This window comes from Erythrolamprus reginae, chromosome 2 (assembly GCF_031021105.1).
Source record: "Erythrolamprus reginae isolate rEryReg1 chromosome 2, rEryReg1.hap1, whole genome shotgun sequence".
In the NCBI taxonomy this organism is placed as follows: Eukaryota; Metazoa; Chordata; class Lepidosauria; order Squamata; family Dipsadidae; genus Erythrolamprus; species Erythrolamprus reginae.
The window spans coordinates 11,287,414-11,312,398 of record NC_091951.1 but is presented as its reverse complement, the minus strand read 5'-3'; the positions used below and the strand labels follow the sequence as shown (position 1 = coordinate 11,312,398).

The 24,985-nt window shown below is 43.0% G+C and overlaps 1 protein-coding gene and 1 pseudogene across 1 annotated transcript; both read right to left on the bottom strand.

Annotated features, from left to right (window-relative positions):
• Positions 1 to 236: 236 nt before the first annotated feature.
• Positions 237 to 24,985, bottom strand: part of LOC139159139 (zinc finger protein 420-like) — a 45,973-nt pseudogene continuing 21,224 nt past the window's right edge.
• LOC139159703 (zinc finger protein 431-like) lies at positions 16,045 to 24,182 on the bottom strand. The gene is made up of 4 exons (XM_070737037.1): positions 23,735 to 24,182; positions 21,910 to 22,002; positions 18,288 to 18,414; positions 16,045 to 17,706 (listed from the first exon to the last, which is right to left on the bottom strand). Exons 1-4 carry the CDS (start codon positions 24,131 to 24,133, stop codon positions 16,331 to 16,333), a joined length of 1,995 nt encoding a protein of 664 aa, XP_070593138.1. The 5' UTR covers positions 24,134 to 24,182; the 3' UTR covers positions 16,045 to 16,330.

Here is a 24,985-nt window from a genome sequence, read left to right as displayed (position 1 = left end):
GGTTTGGGGACCGCTGGTATAAATACCCCGAAGTCATTAGACAGATAGCAGTTTATATATGGTTAGTTGAGGTAATATTTGAAATGTTTTCAGAACGTCGTTACTACAATCCTTCAACCCAAAACTGGGGAAAAGCCCACTGCACTCCCCCTACCCTCAAAACCAGTCAGCAAAGTGTAGAAGGTGCAGTGAGAAAGTGGCAAAAAGACTTTTTAAAGCAATAGTCAACAGCATAGTTGACGTTCTTGTTAATCTTTTTATTCATGCTTTGATATAGATGTGTACATATTTTGTCCACTTAGGTGGACATAAGTGAATCCTCTCATGAGTACCAGGTTCTTTGCCAATAAAATTACACCTAAATACCATACAATATACAATCCTTCCCCCCACCCTGGAGTGGATCCTTACAGGAGCAAATGTATTATTGTTTCTCCATAATACATGCATTTATATGGTCTCTATTCTCTGTAGATCCTTTCATGAGAAGTTGCTCCCTTTGAGCAAAACCTTTTCCACACTCTGTACATTTATGTGTGTGTCTCTCCTTCCATGATTAAGAAGACAATTTTTCTGAGTAAACTGCTTTTCACATTCCATACACTTGAATGGTCACCTCCAGTGTGTGTCCTTCTATGGCAAATGCGATCTTTGCTCCAGTTAAAGCTTTTTCCAAGCTTCATGCATTTATATGGTCTTTCCCACATGTGCATTCTTTCATTATGAATAAATCCCCCCCCCCCCCAATCCAAGCATTTATATGACCTCAGCCCTATGGATGTTGCATGTCAACATGCAATTTAAGCTGTCCGCTCCAAGCAAAACACTTTCCACATTCTGTACACTGAAATGGTTTCTCCCCTGTATGGATTCTCTCATGATTAATAAGAGTCTTTTTCTGAGTAAACGCTTTTCCACACTGTATGCATTTATATGGTCTTTCCCCAGTGTGGGTTCTCTTATGACAAACAAATTCTGAGTTGTGACGAAAGCTTCTACCACACTCCATGCATTTATACGGTCTTTCAGCCATGTGCATCCTTAGGTGGAAAGTTATGCGCCATTTTTCAATAAAGCTCTTTCCACACTCCAGGCATTTATATGGTCCTTCCTCTGTGTCAATCATTTGAGGGCAAGTAATGTCACTACTCTCACTGACAGTTTTTCCAAGCTCCAAACAACTATCTGTTTTTTCACTCGTGTGGATACATTGATGGGTGTACAGATTACCCCTTGTTTGGAAGTCTTTTCTACAAGTTGTGCATTTATATGACCTCTTCTCTGTGTGGATTCTTTTATGATCAGTAAGGGATTGTTTTTCAGGAAAGCACTTTCCGCATTCTGTGCATTTATAAGGTCTTTCTCCAGTGTGGGTCCTCTTATGACTAATAAGCTCTGAGTTCCAAAGAAATATTTTTCCACATTCCGTGCATTTATATGGTCTCTCCCCCGTGTGGGTACTCTGATGGCGAGTCAGATTATAGTTTGTAGTAAAGGATTTTCCACATTCTATGCATTTGTATGGACTCTCACCAACGGGGATCCTTTGATTGCAATGATTACATTTTCTACTGAAGCTCTTTCCGCACTTCATGCAGATTTTCATTCTTTTCTTTAGACTTAAATTCTCATCATAGTTTACAAAACTTTGTGGTTCATATTTCCTCTCCTGTATTTTAGGTAAAGAGAAGGAATGGTTCTTTGAAGACACTGCCATTTGCACTTCAAACATCCCTGGATGCTTATAATTCTCATTCTCCAATGTATCACTATCACCTGGTTGGGGGGGAAACCAGAAATTATCATTAGAATTTAAAAGGAAGAGGGGTATTACCCAGTCAAAAATATCCCCATTTAAATATCAGGTTTGGTATCACCAATTTGTCAAAGTAAAAAATGTTGGGTTGAAATTGTTATCAATGATCAGAACAATCTAGAACTGAACACACTCAAAACCGTAGAAATGGTGGTAGACTTTAGGAGAAACCCTTCCACCCTTCCACCTCTCACAATACTAGACAGCACAGTATCAACAGTAGAGACCTTCAAATTTCTAGGTTCTATCATATCTCAAGACCTAAAATGGTCACCTAACATCAAAAACATCATCAAAAAAGCACAACAAAGAATGTTCTTTCTGCGCCAGCTCAGGAAGCTCAAACTGCCCAAGGAGCTGCTGATACAGTTCTACAGAGGAATCATTGAGTCTGTCATCTGCACCTCTATAACTGTCTGGTTTGGTGCTGCAACCCAACAGGACCAACACAGACTTCAGAGGAGAATCAGAACTGCAGAAAAAACAATTGCTGCCAACCTGCCTTCCATTGAGGACCTGTAGACTGCACGAGTCAAAAAGAGGGCGGGGAAAATATTTACTGACCCCTCACATCCTGGACATAAATTGTTTCAACTCCTACCCTCAAAACGTTGCTACAGAGACTGAACACCAAGACAACTAGACACAAGAACAGTTTTTTTTCCGAATGCCATCACTCTGCTAAACAAATAATTCCCTCAACACTGTCAGACTTTATACTAAATCTGCACTTCTATTCTACTAGTTTTTCTCATCATTCCTATCACCCATTTCCTCCCATGTTGACTGTAACTTGTTGCTTATATCCTAAGATTTTTATTAATATTGCTTCTTCATTGCTTATTTGACCCCCATGACCATCATTAAGTGTCGTGCCACATGATTCTTGACAAATGTATATTTTATTTTATCTACGCTGAGAGCATATGCACCAAGACAAATTCCTTGTGTGTCCAATCACACTTGGCCAATAAAATTCTGTTCTATTCTATTCTATTCTATGATACTGTCAGGCCGAAACCATCGTGTGGATTCAGAGGCTTTGGCAACTGTAAACAGTAATTTACCATTAGGGGCCTTGGGAGGGGTAGTGAGTGAGAGGGAAAGTTACTAGACACAACAAATTCCTTTCTTCAAGCCAAGGTCGTCTTTTGTTCTGCATCAACTGAAGAAAAGAGGAAGTTGGTGCATCCATCCTGGATTGGGACTTGTGATGGACTTGTGGGTGTAGGGATGTAGGATGAACCTTAACCTGGGTGGGAACTGGGAAGATGCTAGTATCAGAATGAAGATGGCGTGACCAGGGAAGACGTTAATATTGGAATGAAGATGGTGTGATGGCATGAAATCAAACCTTGAGTGAAAATAATTGGACTAGAACTTGATTTATTTCTCTATCTGGGGTGCTGACGTACAATTCTGATACTAACATCTTCCCAATTTCCACCCAGGTTAAGGTGAAGGCAAACAGCCCTCCCTTGGTGGATCAACCTCTAGGAAGGCACAGGGTGCCGTGATTGCCACATCAGAATGAAGCGACAGAGAGAAAGTTTTCTCGATGAGACGACATCTGTTAAATCAAGATAGCTCCTTTTATTGTATTTCACTTTTCCTGACATGTGGTACAGAATAGCCAATTTGCGAACGCCACATACATTAAGCCATCCTACTACTACCATTCACTCATGCACTATATAAGGCAATCTCCTTGTGACTTCCCTATAGGTAATTAACGGAAGCTCCATTCTTTGCCTTTTCCTGGATTGTGTGTTTACTGGTGATTGAGAGTAAGGCATATATTTCCTTATATGGAAGTTAGATATAGGTTTTCCTCATGTTGTATATCAAGTTAATTATTTTCCGCATGGTCATGGATTCTGCAACTTGCTTATTCAGCCAGGATTTTGCTGCTTTTTATAGAGGAAGGATAAGGTTTTATTCAGCACCCAATTAGGCTAAAATATCACCCTCCAGCAATATTCCATCCCAAATTTCAGTGCCTATAAACCTATGATTACAACATTAAGGTTCATCCTACATCCCGACACCTACAAATGGAGACCCAATCCAGGACGGATGCACCAACTTCCTTTTTTCTTCAGTTGATGCAGAACAAAAGATGACCTTGGCTTGAAGAAATGAATTTGTTGTGTCTAGTAACTTTCCCTCTCACTTACTACCCCTCCCAAGGCCCCTAATGCTACTCACTACCCCTCCCAAGGCCCCTAATGCTAAACAACTGTGGCAGGCCAAAGCCTCTGAATCCACACGATGGTTTCGGCCTGACAGATACTCTTAACGATATCCAAGAGATTTTTCAGCCCTCAACCATATTAAGGGTTTGTGTTGTTAGATCACTCTGCTCCGGCATTTCTATCTAAGGCCTTTCATAATGCTATAGTGAGCATTTCTGCCAAGGCCCTAATTGTTTTCTAGAAGAGTGGATGTGATGAGAATCTTGTACAAAATTGAAGGGTTAGCTGGTTTATGATATGGAGGTTGTGGCAGTTAAAGGGAATCAAAGGGATGTGTTCAGTTGATATTAACTACATACTATACAGTAGTACCTCTAGATACGAGCTGCTCCACATGCGAGTATTCCAAGTTACGAGCCGAGACGCGAGCAAAATTTCTGTTCGACACCCGAGCTCAAATTCGGGATACGAGCCGAGCGTCCACTAGGTGGCGCAAGAATTTCATGTTTCCAGTTATCTCGGGGCGAAAAGCAAAGTCTAAAGGCATTCGTTGGAGATGCAAATTGATCGACATACGAGCTCAGGTCTGGCACGAATTAAATTCGTATGTCGAGGTACCACTGTACATTGTGATCTGCTTTTTCTGAGATTAGGAAAGGTTTTACAGGTGATAGTCATTAGAGATCTCACTACCACATGTTTAATTCCCACTTAAAACATCTTTCCTAATCTACAGAATCCACAGCAAAGAGGATCCTTACCCAGAGCAGCCATATTCATAGCAACTTCCAGCATGACTTCCCTGCACAAGGCCTTCTGGCTAGAATCCAGCAGTGCCCACTCCTCCTCTGTGAAGTTCACAGCCACCTCCTCAAAGGGATCAGATGCCTAGAAACAAAAAAAAAAGTATCATATGACAGAACTCTATTATATTTTCTTTTTTAATTCCAAAACAGAAAAGAGAGCTTTGCAGGAGACCAAATGGACATTTTCTTCTAACAAAGATACATATACCCTGCAGGTGCACATAGTCCTTAATGGTGGGAAGCAGAGGGCGTGGTCAACCACCATGGTACGATGGTGTTCCTTTCGCTCTTGTGGGAGAATTGCTGAAACCCCGCTGTTTTGGGGTGCTGGTTCTATTGAATCAGCCCAGAGACTCCCTGAAGGGGAGGGGAAGAAGGAGACCTAGTTTGGTGCCCATTTTGGGGTCAGCATACCCCACGGGTGTCTCCAGCAGCAGTGGAGCGGAAGCGGCTTGCCACTCTTAGCCACAGCAACTATGATCGGAAAGATTAAAAGGAAGAGATGGATGTCATCCAAAATGAAATAGGAAATTAAGCATTGTGCTGGAGGAGGAAGAGACAGAGAATTGTTTGCTGGGGTGAACACGCTTGCCAGAGAACAAACTTTGTTAAAGAACTGTGCTTTGATTAAGGAAAGTTTCAGAGAAATTGGAGGAAGCGGCTAAATAGACAGCGGAACTATTTAGCTTGCAAAGAACAAAGGGGAATAAGTAAGCGGTAGCTAAGACCCATTTGGAAAGAAAATTGGGTTGTTTAAGGACTTAAAATTTGATTTAAAAAAAAGAATTTTAAGATTTGAAAGATCTAAAATGGCTACCTTCTTTTTTGGCTTTAAAATGGCTTTTAAAGAATTTTCTTGAAAACGAAATGGTGGAGCTACCTGTAGGTGGTAACTTTGTGGATATGAGAATATTTGTTTGCTTAGAAAATTTGACTTCTCAGAATTGATCTTAGTGAAAAGAGAACTAGCCAGATTATTGATATTTTTTTCTAAAGGCGATTTAGAAGATACGAAAGGAAGTTCTGTAAACTTTGTATCTTAAGTCTGCAGCTGCCAAATTACTAAATTTTGTTCAATTGGTATTGCTTCATTCTATAGCTTTAATTTTTTAACTGCTTTCCCCAAATCTTTTCAAAGACTAAAGGTTAAACTAAAGATTAAACTGTTCCAACATATAAGTTACATTTCCTAACACAACTTATGAATTGTCATTTGTTTGTATTCCAGGTTCAAATTTACAGACCAAATTTGGTTTTCAAAGTAGCTTATGAATGGAGTTTTTTAAACATTTTAGAAGAAATCTATACCAACCTGGCAAGGTGGTCCCAGTTGGATCCTCCTGAAAAGAAGCTCTTCAGAAACATTGGATGTATCTCCTCTTCCCTGGAACTCTGCTGAAATATCTATGTATGGCTCCTGCAGTTAAAAAAAAAAAGCCTGATCAATGATCCACTTTCAAATGACTTTAACCATGTCAGTTTGCTGGACTTAGGTTTTTCCAATTCAAATCAAAATGAGAGAACTTGAGAATTCCTACTCTGTGGGTTGCTGTTATTTCTGGATAAACGCCTGTCATTTTTGTGAGCTGTTTCTTTTTTCTTTCCTATTTTCCTTCAAAACAGCAGGTGCTTATTTATCTTCTCCCCTTGATTATTTTGGCCTTTCCTTCTTTCCGAATGTATTTACATCTATTCCATCCATCAGAACACCAATCCGGAAGTTTAGACGTAGATTTTGGAAACATACACCAAGGTGCTTTTGAGGTACAACGCACACCATGAAACTTTGAAACTCTAATTAAAACAATTGGGATACTTCATTCTTTCTAAAGGAATATGAAAAAAAATTATATTTTGTTGTTTCTCTGTGCAAGATTTGTTTTTTCTTTAGTGTTGTGGTTAGCTCCGGTCCAGCTCCTGCCCCAAGGAATGTGGAGGTGGATGTGGGGGAAACATCCACATGCCACAGGCCTGTTTTGCTCCCGATGGAATCTGCCGACGAAGTCTCCTTTGATCAAGGAAGCGTGAGTGACAGGGAAGAGGGGAGTTTGGCAGACAGCCCAGGAGGAGATCAATTATCCCTATCATCCCTGGATTCAAAACAAGAAGTTATGACACATCCACGCATGCGTAGAGTGATGCATAGGAGACAACAATTGAAGGATTATTACAGGAGATAAATGAGGCCACCTGTGGTTGGGTGGGGCTGCTGTAATTAGTGCTACAGATAAAAGAGCAGACTGGTGTTTTAGCCTCATGGCAGTTTATCTGATTCATTGTTTCGTCAAGATCGTGGTTTTTGCTGTTCAAGATTATGTGTTCACTTTCTGGACTTTAGAATTGGACTCAATTTCCCAGTTATTGGGTGAGCAACTGGATTGCATTTAACCTGTGCCTTGTGTGTACCAGAAAATCCCTTTGACATTTAAAAAGGGAGCTGTTTCTGTTTTTCTGTTTATAAAGACTTTTGGGTTTTCATTTTATCGTGTGGTGTGTGTCTTCCTTGACTAATTACCCTGTAATTACGGGCGGTTGAGACACGCGGGCAGAACATTTAGGGACCTTTTCCCCCTCCCAAACTCTATCCTATGCACAATGGAAAGTCTTCTTTGAACTGTCTGCAGTGAAAATTCTACAGTGGGGAACTTATCAAATTTGTAGATGACATTAAGCTGGCAGGAATAGCCAACTCCCCAGAAGATAAGGTCAAGATACAAAATGGTCTTGTCAGACCTGAACAATGTGCCCTATCAAGAAATCAAAATTTAATGTAGGCAAAAGGAAGGTTTGACATTAGATTAGGCAAATTTGGAATACACTTGGAATACTGCATTCAGATTTGGTCAGAATGTTGTAATGATGATGCAGAGAGACTGTTCAGCTATTTGTCTGAAGTGATATCAGCTTACATCTGTTTGGAAAAGCATGTAGGCTTGGGATCTGCATCTCTACTAATTTTACTGAAACTAAGCAATGTAAAAAATGTAAAAAATGGATAACTATATTCAAACTGTGATTTTGTAAAACATTACTGAATACTAATGCTTTTTAGAATAATATGGACTACATTCAAAAATCTTGAGGACAGGTGGAAAAGGTTTCTGTGTTCATAATACATAGATTTTGAAATATGCAACCTATTTCGTCCACTTAAACACAATTGTCATCTTTTATTTCACAATCTTTACTACCCTCTGTTCATTCTTTGCAGTAATTTAGAACTGTTTTAAATACCTGTGTGAAAATAACCCACATTTTCTGCTTCTTCCAAAAAATATTATCTAAGGGAAGAAATACAAGTTTCTATTTAGACCCTAAGATATCCAGTTTATGGTTGTCCCTAAGGTACTTTTTCAAGAGACAACTGGTGTTTTTGGTTTTTCTTCGAAGATGTTTCACTTCTCATCCAATAACTTTCTCTGAAGAGCTGAAGGAGCTTCTTTGAGAAGTGAAATGTCTTCAGAGAAAAACTAGAAAGAAAAGTTGTGTCTTGCAAAAGCAGCTTTGGGACAAATAAAAATGGCCAACATCGTTGTGGTTAACAAGTCCTCTTCATGAGAAAGGGAATTCATTTAAGACTTTCCATTCAAAGCTAATGGTACGGATCCAAAGGTTATTTATGACATTTCTCCATCTCCACCTCGACTGAGAATTAAAATATCTTTTTTATTATGGCTGCGGGAAAATAGAATGTGCGAATGCCGTTCCACAGGGTTATCCCCACCTACATACCATCTCAAGACTTGCAGTCTGATGTTTTTGGCTTGCGATTACCTGCAAGGAAAAAACATAAGAAGCGTAGAAAAGGATGAAAGCCCCTCACCTGCCGCCCTTTTCCGGGCTCCGGGGAGGCTGCGGGGCCGAGGAGGAAGCTTTCGGCCAGGGCCACCGCCTGGGCGCAGCTCTCCGCCCCGCACTCCCTCACCCAGCCCGACAGCTCCGGGGGCAGCAGGGCCAGCAGCTGCTCCAGCACCACTAGGTCCAGTATCTCGGCTTTGCTGCTCCGCTCGGGCCGCAGCCACCCTCGGCACAGCCGGTACAGGCGGCTGCAAAGCGCCCGGGGCCCCTCGGCCTCCCGAGAGCCGCAGCTGCGGAAGCGCCAGCGCTCAGCCTCGGAGCGGCGGAGCCCCTCGGGGAGGCCGCTCGGGCCGCCTATTCCTCCGTCGAGATCCCCGCCGCAGCCGCAGCCGCTCCCCGCCTGAAGGGCCGCTGCTGCTTCCTCCCCCGATGATCCCCGGGCCTCCATTCAATCTCCGGCTTCAGCACAGGCAGAACCAGGGGAAGCTCCCTCCGTTCGGTACGGGCCGACGGACCCTCCCCCACGTACTCGCCCCGCCCCTCTCTCGGTTTCAGGGGCAGCAAAAGCGCGGGCTTCGCTCCCTCAGAGGTTCTGAGACTGAGAAGAGCAGCTGCAAGTCGTTCCCGCCTTCGCCAAACCTCTGAGACCCGACGAAATAGGATTGCTTCCTAGAGAGGCACAACACTAGAATCCCTCCTGCTTTATTGCTCTTGACTAGAGCGTCTCATAAAGCCGCTATCACTTCTCCTGTCCTAACATCCGGGCCTGGCAACGGTCTTCTGCGCATGCTCTGTTCTTTGTGGACGCTCGAAACTCGTTTGAAGTCCTGTGGTGGTGGTGGTGTTTGTTAGTGGATTGGGCGGGATGCGCGGGTGAAGGGAATAGGTTCAGAGGCGGCAAAGCAGGGCTGGAATAGAGAAAAGTGTTTTTGAATGGAATCTAGTTGGATTGCTGGTTCTGAGCACCTGGGATTTCTCTTGACTTCCCGCAAGATCTATACTGGATAATTATGTAATACTGTATGTTATGTATTGTCCTCTCTGTTTTTATGTATTCGTGTGGTGACTTCTCAAAGAAGGAACCCTCCTTTCAGTTTCTATTTCTCCTGTGGGGAGTCCGCCACTTCTAGAGAATGAAATAATTTCTGGAATGTAAAAGAGGCAAAATATTGTTTTTCCCCAAAGGAGAAATGAAGAAAGACTGGGGCAGAAAGCAGTTCTTAATTGCTTAATTGCTCTAGATTTTGTGCCCATTAAGAAAGGCTTCACAAACGAAACACCTTCACCTCCAAATTGTTTTGGTTTTGGTCTTTTAATGACTCTTAATTCTTTGCATTGGAGCAGAGTTGGGGCAACAGAATGAAGATGAATGGTTGCTGGTCAACAATTCCTGTCAACAATTCAGGATTCAAAATAATAATAATAATAATAATAACAACAACAACTTATTAGATTTGTATGCCGCCCCTCTCCGAAGACTCGGGGCGGCTCACAATAATAAAATAACAATATAACAGTGACACAAAGCAGATGCTCACTCATTGTGCCCAGAGACAAACCTATCTACTGGGGATGGTGAGGAGAGGAGCAAGAGATGAAAGCTACATCGCCGGTAATGATGGTGATCACCAAAATTACTAACTGGAAAGTACAAGAACCGCTTACCATCTTCAGGATATTATACAATTTGGAGGCTGGGCGAGTCACAGGCAGCAAAAGTAGAGTGTTGAAGAGTGCTGAAACAGAGACAGCAGATGGCAGCCGAGTGTTGGAGCACTGGAGCTAGATGAGGAGGATGGAGAGCTGAGATGCCGACTATGGCAGTTGTGATGGCAAAGGATACTTGCAGTGCAGTGGCAGGGAATATGACTGAGGCCAGGATGCTGAGTAGACGTGGGTGGACTTGGGAAATGGCGTGGTTCGCCCACATGACAATCGAAGACCGGGTGCATTGCGGAGGCTAGCGGTTGATTACGGAGGGCTTGGAGTGGCCCCGAGGATGCTGTCCAGACGTCAAGAACTGGACACTGAGACTGCCATCCAGGGGGTCGTTTGGGGGCAGGGGAAGAAACCCACTGCTGGAGTTTTACCACCTTGTTGGAATTTTGCCATCTTGCTGTAAATTTATCAACCCACTATGATAATAACTAGTATGTCAGTTTATAGAACCACAATTATTATGGACGCTGACGGGGGAGAGGATGAGGGGCTCTCTTTTAGAGATAAATTGAGAATGGTCAAGGGCATTGATTGGGGGACCTTGCTGTGGACTGCTTGGGCCAGTAGCCACTATTATTTTTTTTGCTGTTTCCCCCTTTGCATTTTTGGGGGAGGGGTAAATGTTTTTTCCTCCGCCCACAAACACTTATTATTATTATTATTATTATTATTATTATTATTATTTATTAGATTTGTATGCCGCCCCTCTCTGTAGACTCTGGGGGGGGGGTTTCACAACAGTGATAAAAACAATACATGGTAACAAATCTAATAATTAAAATCTAAAATAACAGTTTTACATTACAAAGTCTAAAAAAAACCCACAAACCCCCCCCCCCCCCAGTAGATAAAATACATACACACAGTCATATCATGCACAAAGTTACATAGGCAAGGGGGGGGGATGTCTGAGTTTCCCCAAGCCTGACGACAGAGGTGGGTTTTAAGGAGTTTACGAAAGGCAAGGAGGGTGGGGGCAGTCCTAATATCTGGGGGGAGTTGATTCCAGAGGGTCGAAGCCGCCAGAGAGAAGGCTCTTCCCCTGGGTCCCACCAGACAACATTGTTTAGTCGACGGGACCCGGAGAAGACCAACTCTGTGGGACCTAACCGGCAACTGGGATTCGTGTGGCAGAAGGCAGTCTCGCAGATATCCTGGTCCAGTGCCATGAAGGGCTTTATAGGTCATAACCAACACTTTGAATTGTGACCGGAAACTGATTGGCAACCAATGCAGTGTTGGTGTAACATGGGCATACTTAGGAAAGCCCATGATTGCTCTCGCAGCTGCATTCTGCACGATCTGAAGTTTCTGAACTTTTCAAAGGTAGCCCCATGTAGAGAGCATTACAATAGTCGAACCTCGAGGTGATGAAGGCATGAGTGACTGTGAGCAGTGACTCCCGGTCCAGATCGGGCCGCAACTGGTGCACCAGGCGAATCTGGGCAAACGCCCCCCTCGTCACAGCCAAAAAATGATGTTTTAAAGTTATCTGTGGATTGAGCAGGGTGTCCAAGTTGCGGTCCCTCTCTGAGGGGTCAAAAGTTTCCCCCCCCCCAGAGTAATGGAAGGACAGATGGAAGTGTCCTTGGAAGGCAAAACCCACAGCCACTCCATCTTGTCAGGGTTGAGTCTGAGCCTGTTAACTCCCATCCAGACTCTAAAAGCCTCCAGATACTGGTACATTACTTCCCCTGCTTCACTGAGTGGCCCGCAAGTATGAGCCAGCAATATGCAGCAGCAGCTAAATAAGCCAACACAATCTTAAACTGCATCAAGATGGGGATACACTCTAGGGAGATATTAATACTACTCTATAATGTCCTGGTCAGACCACACATGGAGTATTGCATTCAGTTCTGGTCACCAAACTTCGAAAGAGACATAGAGACTCTGGAAAGAGTACAGAAAAGAGCAACCAAAATGATACGGGTCTAGAAACCAAGACATACGAAGAGAGGTTGCTGGAACTGGACATGGATAGTCTAGTGAAAAGAAGGGCCTGGGGGGGGACATGGTAGCAGTATACAGGTACTTGAGTGGGGGTCACACTATTTCCCAGGGCACCATTGGGCCAGATGAGGAGCAACGGATGGAAGCTAACCAAGGAGATTCAACCTGGAAATAAGGAAGAACTTCCTGACAGTCAGAGTGATCAACCATTAGATCGGCCTGCCAGCGGAGGTTGTGAACACCCCAACTCTCGACATATTCAAGAGGAGATTGGACTACAATCTGGCTGGAGAGATGTAGGGTTGGACTTGATGACCTGCAAGGTCCCTTTCAACTAAGTAATAATGACAATCAAATAGAGAAACAAGTAGCATTTATTTTTATAGATGCCGAAAAAGCTTTTGATGAAATTAATTGGCAATATTTTATTATACAATTGAAAGCAATGAAATTTGGCAAAAAATTATAAGGTTAATTAGAGGAATTTATGATCAGCAGGCAGCAAGAGTAATAATAAAGATCTCACCAACAGAATAATAATAAAAAGGGGCTTTGGCAAGGCTGTCCATTAGCACCATTAATTTTTATTTTGGCTCTAGAAAGCCTATTATGGAATACAGTGATCCCTCGATTTTCGCGATCTCGTTCTTCGCGAAACGCTATATCGCGATTTTCCCCACCCGATGACGTCACTCTCTTCCTTCCTTTCTCATCTTTCTTTCTTTCTCTCTCTCTTTCTCTCTCTTGCTTCTTCCTCTCTCACACTCTCTTCCTCCCTCTCTCATCTCTTTCTTTCCTTCTCTCTCTTTCTCTATCTCTCCCCCTCTTGCTGGCGGGCGGCGGGCGGGCGGGGGCATCAGCGAGGAAGACCCAGGGAAGGTTCCTTCGGCCGCCCAGCAGCTGATCTGCTCGGCAGCGCACCGAGGAGCCGAATCGGGGTTTCCCCTTTGCGTGGGCGGCGGGGAAACCCCGATCTTCGTCTGCTCGCTGCTGCTGCTGCGCTACCGAGCAGATCAGCTGCTGGGTGGCCGAAGGAACCTTCCCTGGGTCTTCCCCGCCGCCCACGCAAACTCCACCATCTGCGCAGGCGCGGCCATGAAAAAAAGGGCGCGCATGCGCAGATGGTGTTTTCACTTCCGCAACCCTACATCGCGAAAAATCGATTATCGCGAGGGGTCTTGGAACGGAACCCTCGCGATAATCGAGGGATCACTGTATTAGAATTTAAAAAGAGATAAAAGGACTGAAAGTGAAAAAAGGAATAAAAACTCAAGGCCTGTGCTGATGGCACAGTATTAATTGTGGAAGACCCTTTAAACACAGACCCCTTTTTAATTGAAGAAGTCAAAAAAATTGGAAAAGTTGGGGGTTAAAAATTAATAAGGAAAAACCTAAGATAATAACAAAAAATATGACCTCTAATCAAAATACTGAACTAGGGACTATATTAGGTATAAACATAATTTAAAAAGTTAAATATTTAGGGTTAATACTAACAGCAAAATGTAGTCTGATAAAGAAAGACAATTATGACAGTGCAATCCAGAAAATAAGCAATGATTTTGAAAAATGGTCCAAGTTACAACTATCATTTATGGGCAAAATTACTTCAATTAAAATGAACGTGCTACCTAAAATATTATTTTTATTCCAGACCATTCCAATTAAACTAAACAAAACATTCTTTGCCAACCTAAACAAAACAGTACATACCTAAATTTATTTGGACTAAGAGAAAAGCAAGAATGAAACTCAAATACATGCAAGATCATAGGAGGAGGGGCGGACTGGGCCTACCAAACTGGGAGTTCTACCATCTAGCAGCGTCTTTAGTTGGATGAAGGAATGAATGGATAATATTAAGAAACAGAAGAACACTAACACTTGAAGGTTTCAATCTACAATCTGGATGGCACTCTTTTTTCTTTGGGGGAAAGAACAAAATACATATTTTAGAAAACATGAGGAAAAATAGAATCATGGTTTGTAATAAGAAAGCCACATTATATACAAATTCCTAAGGGGTTATTCCCCACAGAATCAGTAATATATCCAAACGCATTGGACACAAGAAAAATATTAACATACAATCAATTATTGGATGATCAAAACCAACTTATTTCAATGCAAAACTTAAAAGAAAAAGGAATTAACATAGACTGGCTGCATTACTTACAGATTAAATCCAAATACAATGAGGGTAAAAGTAAACAAGGATTTCAGAAAATAAGCAGCTTAGATAAAATATTTTTAGGCATGGAAGATAAAATAACCTCCAAATTATTTAAGTACCTGTTACAATATGGAATGTCTGAAGATGAAGTAAAAGGCACTATGATTCAGTGGGCACAGAATTTCGGTTACACCATAAATTTATCAGAATGACTAAGAGTATAAAGAGTTTTTTTCCACAAAAATATGTTGGGAAGCTAAAGTAATATGGAATAATTGCCTTGGCAACTACTCAAAAAAGGTTATCTTTCTGGAGCTGATCTCCCTCCTATTCTTCTTGACAGCAGATAACAATTTAGCTAAGACTTGATGGGGGGGGGGAAAGAATACAATCAGTATTTTCTGGGAATTAAAAGAACTCTGCAGGTTGAAATATTTTCTAAATTTGATAAAATGCATGTAAATTGTTTTCTGTAGTGGTTTTTAGGTATATTAAGAGGGAAGTAAAGGAAGCCATTACTCCTCTAGTTGGAAATGATAGTGAGATGGCAATGGACTAAAATCAAGAAAGCCCCGAGAAGCCCCGCGGCTGTTTCAAAAAGTGACAGCCGTGCGGCGGGGCTTCTCGGCGGCCACCCGAACCCGAACTTTTGCCGAACTTCCGGGTTCGGCATTGGGAGAAAGCAGAGAAGCGCCCGGCTGTTTCAATTGAAACAGACGGGCAGTGGCGTTTTTTTGCGGGGGGTTTTCCATTGCACACATTAATTCATTTTTCATTGTTTCCTATGGGAAACAATGTTTCGCCTTACGAACCTCCCCCTGGAACCAATTAGGTTCGTAAGACGAGGTATTATTGTATTTTGAACCAGTATTGTTCAGAATCTCTTTCCATGAATTTATATAATTTCTTCTATGGGTATTATTTTATGAGAATTATGGTGTCCTCCCCGGGTTTATCTTTTCCGCACAACACTTTTCCTGTGTGGACCTTTACTGGAGAGTCAGATAAGAATTTCATTTATATTTCTGCCATAAATCAATCCTTTCATGAGTAAGATGTTCTTTGAGAATAAAATTATACCTAGACACCATACAATATATAGTGGTACCTCGTGATACGAACCCCTCGCCATACGAACAATCCGAGATACGAACCCGAGATTCGGAAATTTTTTGCCTCTTCTTCCAAACTTTTTCCATCTTACGAACCCGCCGCCCGAATGCCGAACCTGGAAGTTTGGCAAAAGTTCGGGTTTGGGTGGCCGCTGAGAAGCCCCGCCGCTTGGCTGTCGCTTTTTGAAACAGCCGGGGGGCTTCTCGGCGTCCTCCCGAACCCGAACGCCAAACCCAAACATTTGCCGAACTTCCGGGCTTGGCGTTCGGGAGGCCGCCGAGAAACCCCCCGGCTGTTTCAAAAAGTCGGGAGGCTCCAAAGGAGGTGGGGAATCCCAATAGGCAATTCCATGGACGGAGCTTTGACGTCTCAAAGACGTCCTTCCTGGAATCCACGTTTCAGCCAGCCAGGAAGGACATCTTTGTGACGTCAAAGCTCTGTCCATGGAATTACCTATTGGGATTCCCCACCTCCTTTGGAGCCTCCCGACTGGCCCGGCAACTCCATATTCTGTACATTTATATGGTCTCCTCCCCCTCTTTCAAGATTAATAAGATAATTTTCCCAACTAAATTGCTTTTCGCATTCCATGCACTTGAATGGTCGCCTCCAATGTGTGTCCTTTCATGACAAATAAGATCTTTGCTCCAGTTAAAACTTTTTCCACACTCCATGTAATTATATTGTCTTTCCCCTGGGTGCATCCTTTCATGATGGATAAGCTTTGTGCTCTGATAAATGTTTTTCATCCAAGCATTTATACCATCTCTGCCCTGTGGATTTTCTCATGCAATGTAAGGGCTCCTTTCTGAGCAAAACCCTTTCCACATTCTGTACATTGAAATGGTTTCTCTCGGGTATGGATTCTTTCATGATTAATAAGACCGCTTTTTTGAGAAAACGCTTTTCCACACTGTATGCAGTTATATGGTCTCTCCCCCGTGTGAGTCCTCTTATGACGGATAAGATTGGCATAAACAGTAAACCTTTTCCCACACTCTGTGCATTTACATGGTCTCTCCCCAGTGTGGGTTCTTTCATGATAAATAAGATATTGGTTTTCAGTGAAGGACTTTCCACATTCCATGCATTTATAAGGTTTCTCCCCAGTGTGGGTTCTTTTATGACGAGTAAGTTGTGAGTTCTGACAAAAGCTTTTCCCACATTCTATGCATTTATATGGTCTTTCAGCCATGTGCATCCTTAGGTGGCAACTTAGGTGCTCTTTTTCAAGAAAGCTCTTTCCACAGTGTATGCATTTATATGGTCCATCCTCTGTGTCAATCCTTTCAGGATAAGTAATATCACTACTCTCAGTGAATCTTTTTCCAAACTCCAAACAACTATTTGTTTTTTCACTCGTGTGGATACATTGATGGGTATTCAGATTATCCCTTGTTTGGAAGTCTTTTCTACAAGTTGTGCATTTATATGATCTCTTCTCTGTGTGGATTCTTTCATGATCAGTAAGGGATTGTTTTTCAGGAAAGCAATTTCCGCATTCTGTGCATTTATGTTGTGGGTCCGCATTCTGTGCATTTATGTTGTGGGTCCTCATATGACGAATAAGATTTGCATAATAACGAATTCTTATTCCACACTCTGAGCATTTATATGGTCTCTCCCCAGTGTGGGTTCTTTCATGATAAGTAAGATGTTGTTTTCGAGTGAAAGACTTTCCACATTCCATGCATTTATAAGGTTTTTCCCCAGTGTGGATTCTTTCATGGTCAGTAAGAAGGTTTTTTTGAGTGAAGGACTTTCCACATTCCATGCATTTATAAGGTCTCTCCCCAGTGTGGGTTCTTTTATGCCGAGTAAGTTCTGAGTTCTGACAAAAGGTTTTTCCACAATCTATGCATGTATATGGTCTTTCAGCCATGTGCATCTTTAGGTGGAAAGTTAGGCGCCATTTTTCAATGAAGCTCTTTCCACACTCCAGGCATTTATATGGTCCTTCCTCTGTGTCAATCATTTGAGGGCAAGTAATATCACTACTCTCAGTGAATCTTTTTTCAGATTCCAAACAATGAGAACTAAACGAAAAGGAATGCCTCTTTGAAGACACTTCCCTTTGCCCTTTTAATATCCTTGGATGCTTGTAATTCTCATTCTCCATTGTATCACCATCACCTGGTTGGAAAAAAACCCCAAGAAATTCTCATTAGAATTTAAAAGGGGGAGGGGTATTTCCCAGTCAAAAATATGCCCATCTAAGAATCAGGTTGGTATTACCAATTTGTCAAAGTGGGAGATGTTGGGTTGAAATTGTTATCAATGATACTCTTAATGATATCCAAGAGAGTTTTAAGTCCTCAATCATATTAAAGCTTTGTGCTGTTAGATCAATCTGCTTAGACATTTCTATCTAACACCTTTCACAATGCTATAGTGATTATTTCTGCCAAGGCCTAGTTGTTTTCTAGAAGAGTGGCTCTGATGAGAATCTTGGAGAAAATTGCCCATGAAGTGGACAGCTGGTTTATGATAGAGAGGTCCGGGCAGTTAAAAGGAACCAAACGGATGTATATCAGACTTTTGCACATGTGGGTTTTCAGTGATATTAACTACATATTATAGGTTGTGATCCTGCTTTTCCTGAGATTAGGAAATATTTTACAGGGCTAGTCATTAGGGTTCTCACCACCACGTGTTTAATTCCCACTTAAAACATCATTCCTAATTAACAAAACCCAGAGCAAGAGGATCCTTACCCAGAGCAGCCATATTCATTGCAACTTCCTGAATGACCTCCCTGCACAAGGCCTTCTGACTATAATCCAGCAGTGCCCACTCCTCCTCTGTGAAGTTCACAGCCATATCCTCAAAGGGATCAGAATCCTAGAAACAAAACAAAAAATACCCTTATATGTCAGTGCTCTCTTGCATTTTCTTTCTTTTTTCTTTTTTTTAATAAATATACCTAGATACTTGGGATTTTTTAATGTTTAATGGGCAAGTTGTTCTTTTTTTCTAGCCAGCGATAAAAAGGATCCCAGCAATTGTTAAATAGGGATTGGTCATTGTTTCTGATTTCCACGGTTAATTTGGTCATTTCTGCGCAGTATTTGATTTTTTTCTATTATTAAATCATCATGGGGAATGTCTTCGTTTTTCCACCATTGAGCAAATACTAATCTAGCTGCTGTGGTGATATGGATAATTAAGTTTATTTGACTTTTAGGAACCTTCTGCCTAAGGATACCTAAGAGAAAGCATTCTGGTGTTATGTCTAATTTAAAATTTAAGATGTCGTCCAACCAGATTCCTATTTTCTTCCAGAAAGCCTGTGATTTTTCACATTGCCACCATATATGGAAGTACGTGCCTTGTTCTTTTTGACATTCCCAGCAGGTAGAGGACAATTTTTTATTCAGTTTAGCAAGTTTTATAGGGGTGATATGCCATCTGTAGAATGTATATTTTCTTCTAGAAAACATACATACACCCAGCAAGAGCACATACTCCTTAAATCCATAGTACTGAAATCCATTTTTTTCCCTACCGGTTCTGTGGGTGTGGCTTTGCGTGCATGGTAGGATACTACAAAATTCCCATTCCTGCCCCACTCCTGGGGGGGGAAGGATATTTCAAAATCTTCATTCCCACTCTACTCTGGGGGCAGCTAGAGGTGGTATTTGCCAATTCCTCTGAAATACTTAAAAGTTCTACTACCGATTTTCCAGAACCTCTCAGAACCTACTAGGTTTCGACCCTGGGGGTAAGCTGCTTTTTTAAGGGCACAAAATATAGCTTAGATGCATAGAAGTTGTAGAATGGCACTGGTTGGGGACCCCATCTCCTGGCCTGGAAGAATTCACCAAAAATATTTTGTTCAGACACATTCCCTGGGCTTATCCCTCTGTCTCAGTGAAACACAAATTTGTTAGAAAACAGGATATCACATCACTTGATAACAGTGTCTTAACATTAATACATCTCAGCTTTGACTTATAAGAAATTTGTCCATCCTTTAATTTATTTTTAAATGGATATATTGGGCTATTACTGAAATAATTGATAGGATACGATTAAGAACTTTTGATTACAACACCATAGGATAGGAAAGCAGAGTTGAAAGGGACCTTGAAGGTATTCTAGTCCAACTCCTTGCTTAGGCAGGAAACCCTGTACCTTTGATGGCGAACTATGGCATGCAGAGCCATATCGGAAGGCACATGTTTGCTGGTCAGCTGATTTTCGGCCTTGGGGAAGGCTGTTTCACCCTCCGGACACATTAGGGAAGCTATCGGTTTGCCTGTTGGGCTGTTTTTTGCATTCCGGGGCTTCAGGAAATTTCCCTGAACCCTCCGGAGCTCAAAAAACACTACAACGGGAACACCAGAGCCAATGTTCCCTCGAATATTTTTTCGGTGTGGGCGGAAAAGTATAGTGTCTGAGCGGGACTGGGCGGCATAGAAGTATAAATAAATAAATAAATAAATAAGAAAAAAATTCTTCTTTTTTTATTAAAAGAAATTAATAATAAAACAAAACCATTATTATTACTATCTTCTCCTCTTTTTCCATCCCTGTCTCCTTCCCCCTTGTGTGTGTGTGTGTGTGTGTGTGTGTGTGTGAACTCTTGAACCATTTCCAATAACAGGTGAGCTATTGGAAATGGTTCAAGAGTTCACACACACACACACACACACACACAAACGGATGGGTTTTTTTTTCTCTGTTATTATTTGTGAACACAAGAACAAGGGGACACAATCTGAAGTTAGTTGGGGGAAAGATCAAAAGCAACATGAGAAATTATTATTTTACTGAAAGAGTAGTAGATCCTTGGAACAAACTTCCAGCAGACGTGGTAGATAAATCCACAGTAACTGAATTTAAACATGCCTGGGATAAACATATATCCATCCTAAGATAAAATACAGAAAATAGTATAAGGGCAGACTAGATGGACCATGAGGTCTTTTTCTGCCATCAGACTTCTATGTTTCTATGGCTGCTTTTTACCATATGCTTTAAATCAAGAGTCATTTCTCTCTCTTGCTCTCTCCCCCTCTTGCTCTCTCTCTTTTTCTCACTTTCTCTCTCCCTCTCTTTCTATCTCTCTCCCCCTCTTGCTCTCTCTCTCTCTCTATTTTCTTTCTCTCTTTCTATTGCTTTCTTTCTCTCTCACTCTTTCTTTCTATCTGTCTTGCTTTCTTTCTCTTCTCTCTCTTGCTATCTCTCTCCCCCCCTTTCTCTCTCTCTCTCTTTCTCACTTACTTTCTCTCTCCCTCCCTGTCAGCGGGGGGGCTGCGAGAGCGCTTTCTCTGAGCCAGCCCCCTTGCTGAAAGTCCAGGACGAAAGCGCTCCCAGCAAAGGGGCTGCGAGAGGGGCGGGGCAGGCATTCCCGAAGCGCATGGAGAAAGCCCTCTCTCGCTGCCCCCTGGCTGGAAGCGGTTTCATCCCGAGGAGAAGCCGCAGCCGCCACCGCGGCGGGAGAAGTCGCGCCCCAAGGCAGGAGGCGGCGGAGGAGAGGGGGCGGATCGGGTGGGTGGGGGGCTGGGCCGAGAGGCCAGGGGCGCGAGGGGTCCGGATGCACCATGGGGAGGCAGGGGCGGCCGTGGCTCCCTTTCCTCCTACTGCCGGCACCTCCCCGCCCCCGTGGGCTGGCAGGGGGATGGGGAGCGCACGCCCGTGGAAAAGGGTGCACGCAGCTTACGGGGAACGCTGACCAGAACTGCATTTTCCGAACTTCCAGTATGCCCGTTGGGCTGTTTTTAGCACTCAGGAAGCTTCCCTAAACCCTCTGGAGTGCAAAAACCAGCACAACAGGCAAACTGGAAGTCCATTTTTCTGAAATTCCATTTTGCCTGTTTTTTCTGTGTCCTTGGCTTCAGTGAGCCCTTTGGACATGCGCAGGGATGGAGGGGGGATTGTGTGCATGCACACCTGCAGTTTGGTATGGGTGCATGCATTGGGGTGTGTGTGGGAAGGTTGTAGGAACGTTCACGCATGCTAGCCCATTCACACACACCCTTTTGGCACGTAACCAAAAAAGTTTGTTATTACTGCCCTATACCATTTCAGAGAAATGGTTATCTTCTGAAATACTGTACCCCAGCTTTAATTTTTTTAACTGCTTTCCCCAAGTCTTTTCAAAGATGTTAAGATTAAACTGTTAAACTGTTCCAACATGGAAGTTACATTTCCTAATACTCTTGTGAATTGTCGCTTCTTTGCATTCCTAGGACTATCTTCAGAAATGAATCAGTAAGGCTCACTGGGTCATTCTATGGGGACACCAGGTTCAAATTCACATAGACTTATTTGCTTTCCAAAGAAACTCATGAATGAAGATGTTTAAACTTTTCAGAAGAAATCTATACTAACCTGGCAAGGTGGTCCCAGTTGGATCCTCATGAAAAGAAGCTCTTCAGAATCATTGGATGGATCTCCTCTTCCCTGGAATTCTGCTAAAGTCTCCTGCAGGTTTTTTTTAAAAAAAGCCTGATTAAAGATTCCACTTTCAAATGACTTTAACCATGTCAGTTTGCTGGACTGACGTTTTTCCTCTACATGTGTATTTTTTCCAATTCAAATCAAAATGAGAGAATTTGAGAATTCCTGCTCTGGGGGTTGCTATTATTTCTGGATAAACACCTGCTACTTTTGTGAGTTGTTTCTTTTTTCTTTCCTATTACCTTAGGTGCTTATTTATCACCTCCCCTTTGCTTGACAATTTTGGCCTTTTTTCTTTCTGAATGTATTTATGTCTATTCCATCTGTCAGACCACAAATCTGGAAGTTTAGAAGTAGATTTTGGATTGTACACTGAGGTGCTTTTGAGGGTATTATGCTAAAACTCTAAATAAAACAATTTGGATACTTCATTTTTTTCAAACTCTATCCCAGTGATGGCGAACCTTTTTTCCCTCGAGTGCTGAAAGAGCATGCGTGCGCGCTATCGCACCTGTGGAAGTGCTCACACCTATATTTCAATGCCTGGAGAGGGTGAAAACAGTTTTCCCTGCCCCTTCCCCCAGGCCCTCTGTAGGCTAGAAATGGCTGTTTCCCAAGTTCAGACTTCAAAGGCTTCCCTTGAGCTGGAGAAGGGTAAAAACGGTCTCTCCCACTCCCATGGAAGTCAAAAATGCCCTCCTCTGTGAGAGCCAAAAATAAGCTGGCCTGCACACACACACATGCATGTTGGAGTTGAGCTAGGACAATGGCTCACATGCCAACAGATATAGCTTCCTATGCTACTTGTGGCGCCCTTGCCATAGGTTCACCATCACTGCTCTATCCTATGTACAATGGAAACAAATTTAGATTTCTTCATATATATTGTTGCATTTATAATGTTGTATTACGCCGCCCTGAGTCGCCTCAAGAAGGGGGGCATAGAAATCAAATAGATAAATAAATAAAGTAAGTAAGTACGTAAGTAAGTAAGTAATAAAGTTGCCTTATAATTGTCTGTAGTGATAAGTCTACAGTGCGTTATGACAAAGATCTGTCTTCTCTTCAATATCTTCATAAATGATTTAGCAGTTTGGGACAAATAAAAAGGTCCAACATTGCCATGGTTAAGAAGCCCTTTTCCTGAGAAAGGGAATTCATTTAAGACATTACATTCAAATTCCATTTGAAACTAATGATTCTGATCAAAATTTCTAAAAGGACTAGAAAACGTGGATGATCCAACTGAGATATAGAAACGTGATTTTTTGGTTTGCGTCTGTCTGTGAGATTTTGGGCAACAGCTATTACTAAATAGCAGAGCTGCCTTACATTCAGTCTGAGACCCTGGTTTGGGAATTCTGACCTGAAGAAACATTTATCAGCTCTTCCAGGTAGAACAGACAAGAAGCAGGAAGGAAGAATATTAGCATTATCTACAAGACCACATTAATAAACTCTGCAATTCTAGTAAGGTTTTTTTTTAATGACATGTCTCCACTTCCACCTGAGAAATGAGATCTCTTCTGCATTATGGCTGTCCAGTCCAAGACAAATTGTGGAGAGGGGCGGCATACAAATCTAATAAATAAATAATAAATAAACAAAATAAAATAAGAATTTGCGAATACCGCCCCACGAAGTTATTCCCACCTAGTATTACACCATCTCAAGACTTGCTGTCTGATATTTTTTGCTTGCGATTATCTGTAAGGAAGAGACAGAAGAAGCAAAGAAGAGGATGGAAGTCCCTCACCTGCCACCCCTTCCCGGGATCCTGGGCGGCTGCGGGGCCGAGCAGGCAGCCTTCGGCCAGGGCCACCGCTTGGGCGCAGCTCTCCGCCCCGCACTCCCTCAGCCAGCCCGACACCTCCGGGGGCAGCCGGGCCAGCAGCTGCTCCAGCACCACCAGGTCCAGCATCTCGGCTTTGCTGCTCCGCTCGGGCCGCAGCCATTCCTGGCAAAGCCGGTACAGGCGGCTGCAAAGCGCCCGGGGCCCCTCAGCCTCCTGGGAGCAGCAGCTGCGGAAGCGCCAGCGTTCAGCCTCGGAGCTGTGAGGCCCAACCGAGAGGCCGCTCCGACCACCAATTCCTCCGCTGGGCTCCCCGCCGCAGCCGCCGCCCCACGCCTGAAGGAGAGACCCCCGGGCCTCCATTCAGTCTCCGGCTTCGGCTGAGTCCCGACGGATAGGAAATCCCTCTGAGGCCTCCTTCGGTTACGTCGGATCCTCCCTCACGTAGTCGCCCCGCCCTTTTCTCGATTTCAGGGGGAGCAAAAGCGCGGGCTCCGCTCCCTCAGGGTTTCAGAGGCTGAGAGGAGAAGCTCCGGCCCTCAGCCGGCCTCCCACCGACTCGGTGAAAGAGGATTGCTTCCTAGAGAGGCACAACACTATAATCCCTCATGCTTTATTGCTCTTGACTAGAGCGTCTCATAAAGCAACGGCCGCCTGTCCTATCTTCCGTTCAGCATAACGGTCGGTCAAAAGTCTTCTGCGCATGCTCTGTTCTTTGTAGAAGCTCGAAAATCAGCCGAACTCCTGTGGTGGCGGACTGTTTTTTAGTGGGGTGTGTGGATGTTCGTGTGAAGGAAATAGTTAGTTAGTTAGTCCAATACACAATGAAGGTTATAGATGATATACTCATAGTAAACTATATCAGAGAAAGAATAGAGGAGATATAGTAAGAAAATATAGGTAGTCCCCGACTTACGATGGGGATCTGTTCCAACGGCCTGTCGTAAGCTGAGTTTGGTATAAGTCTGAATATTTCGATTTACATGAATACAGTGATCCCTCGATTAGCACGGTCTCGATTAGCGCGAAACGCTGCAACGCGGTTTTTCAAAAAATATTAATTAAAAAATAAGTCCGCGCTAGTTCTCTCTCTCTTTCTCTCCCTGTTGCCGGCGTGGTATATGAGAGAGAAAGAGAGAGGCAGAGGTCGGGCGCATTACCGGGAGGTGGAGGCGGCGTGGGGACGCTGGGTGCCGGGGACACCGAGGAGGGGGT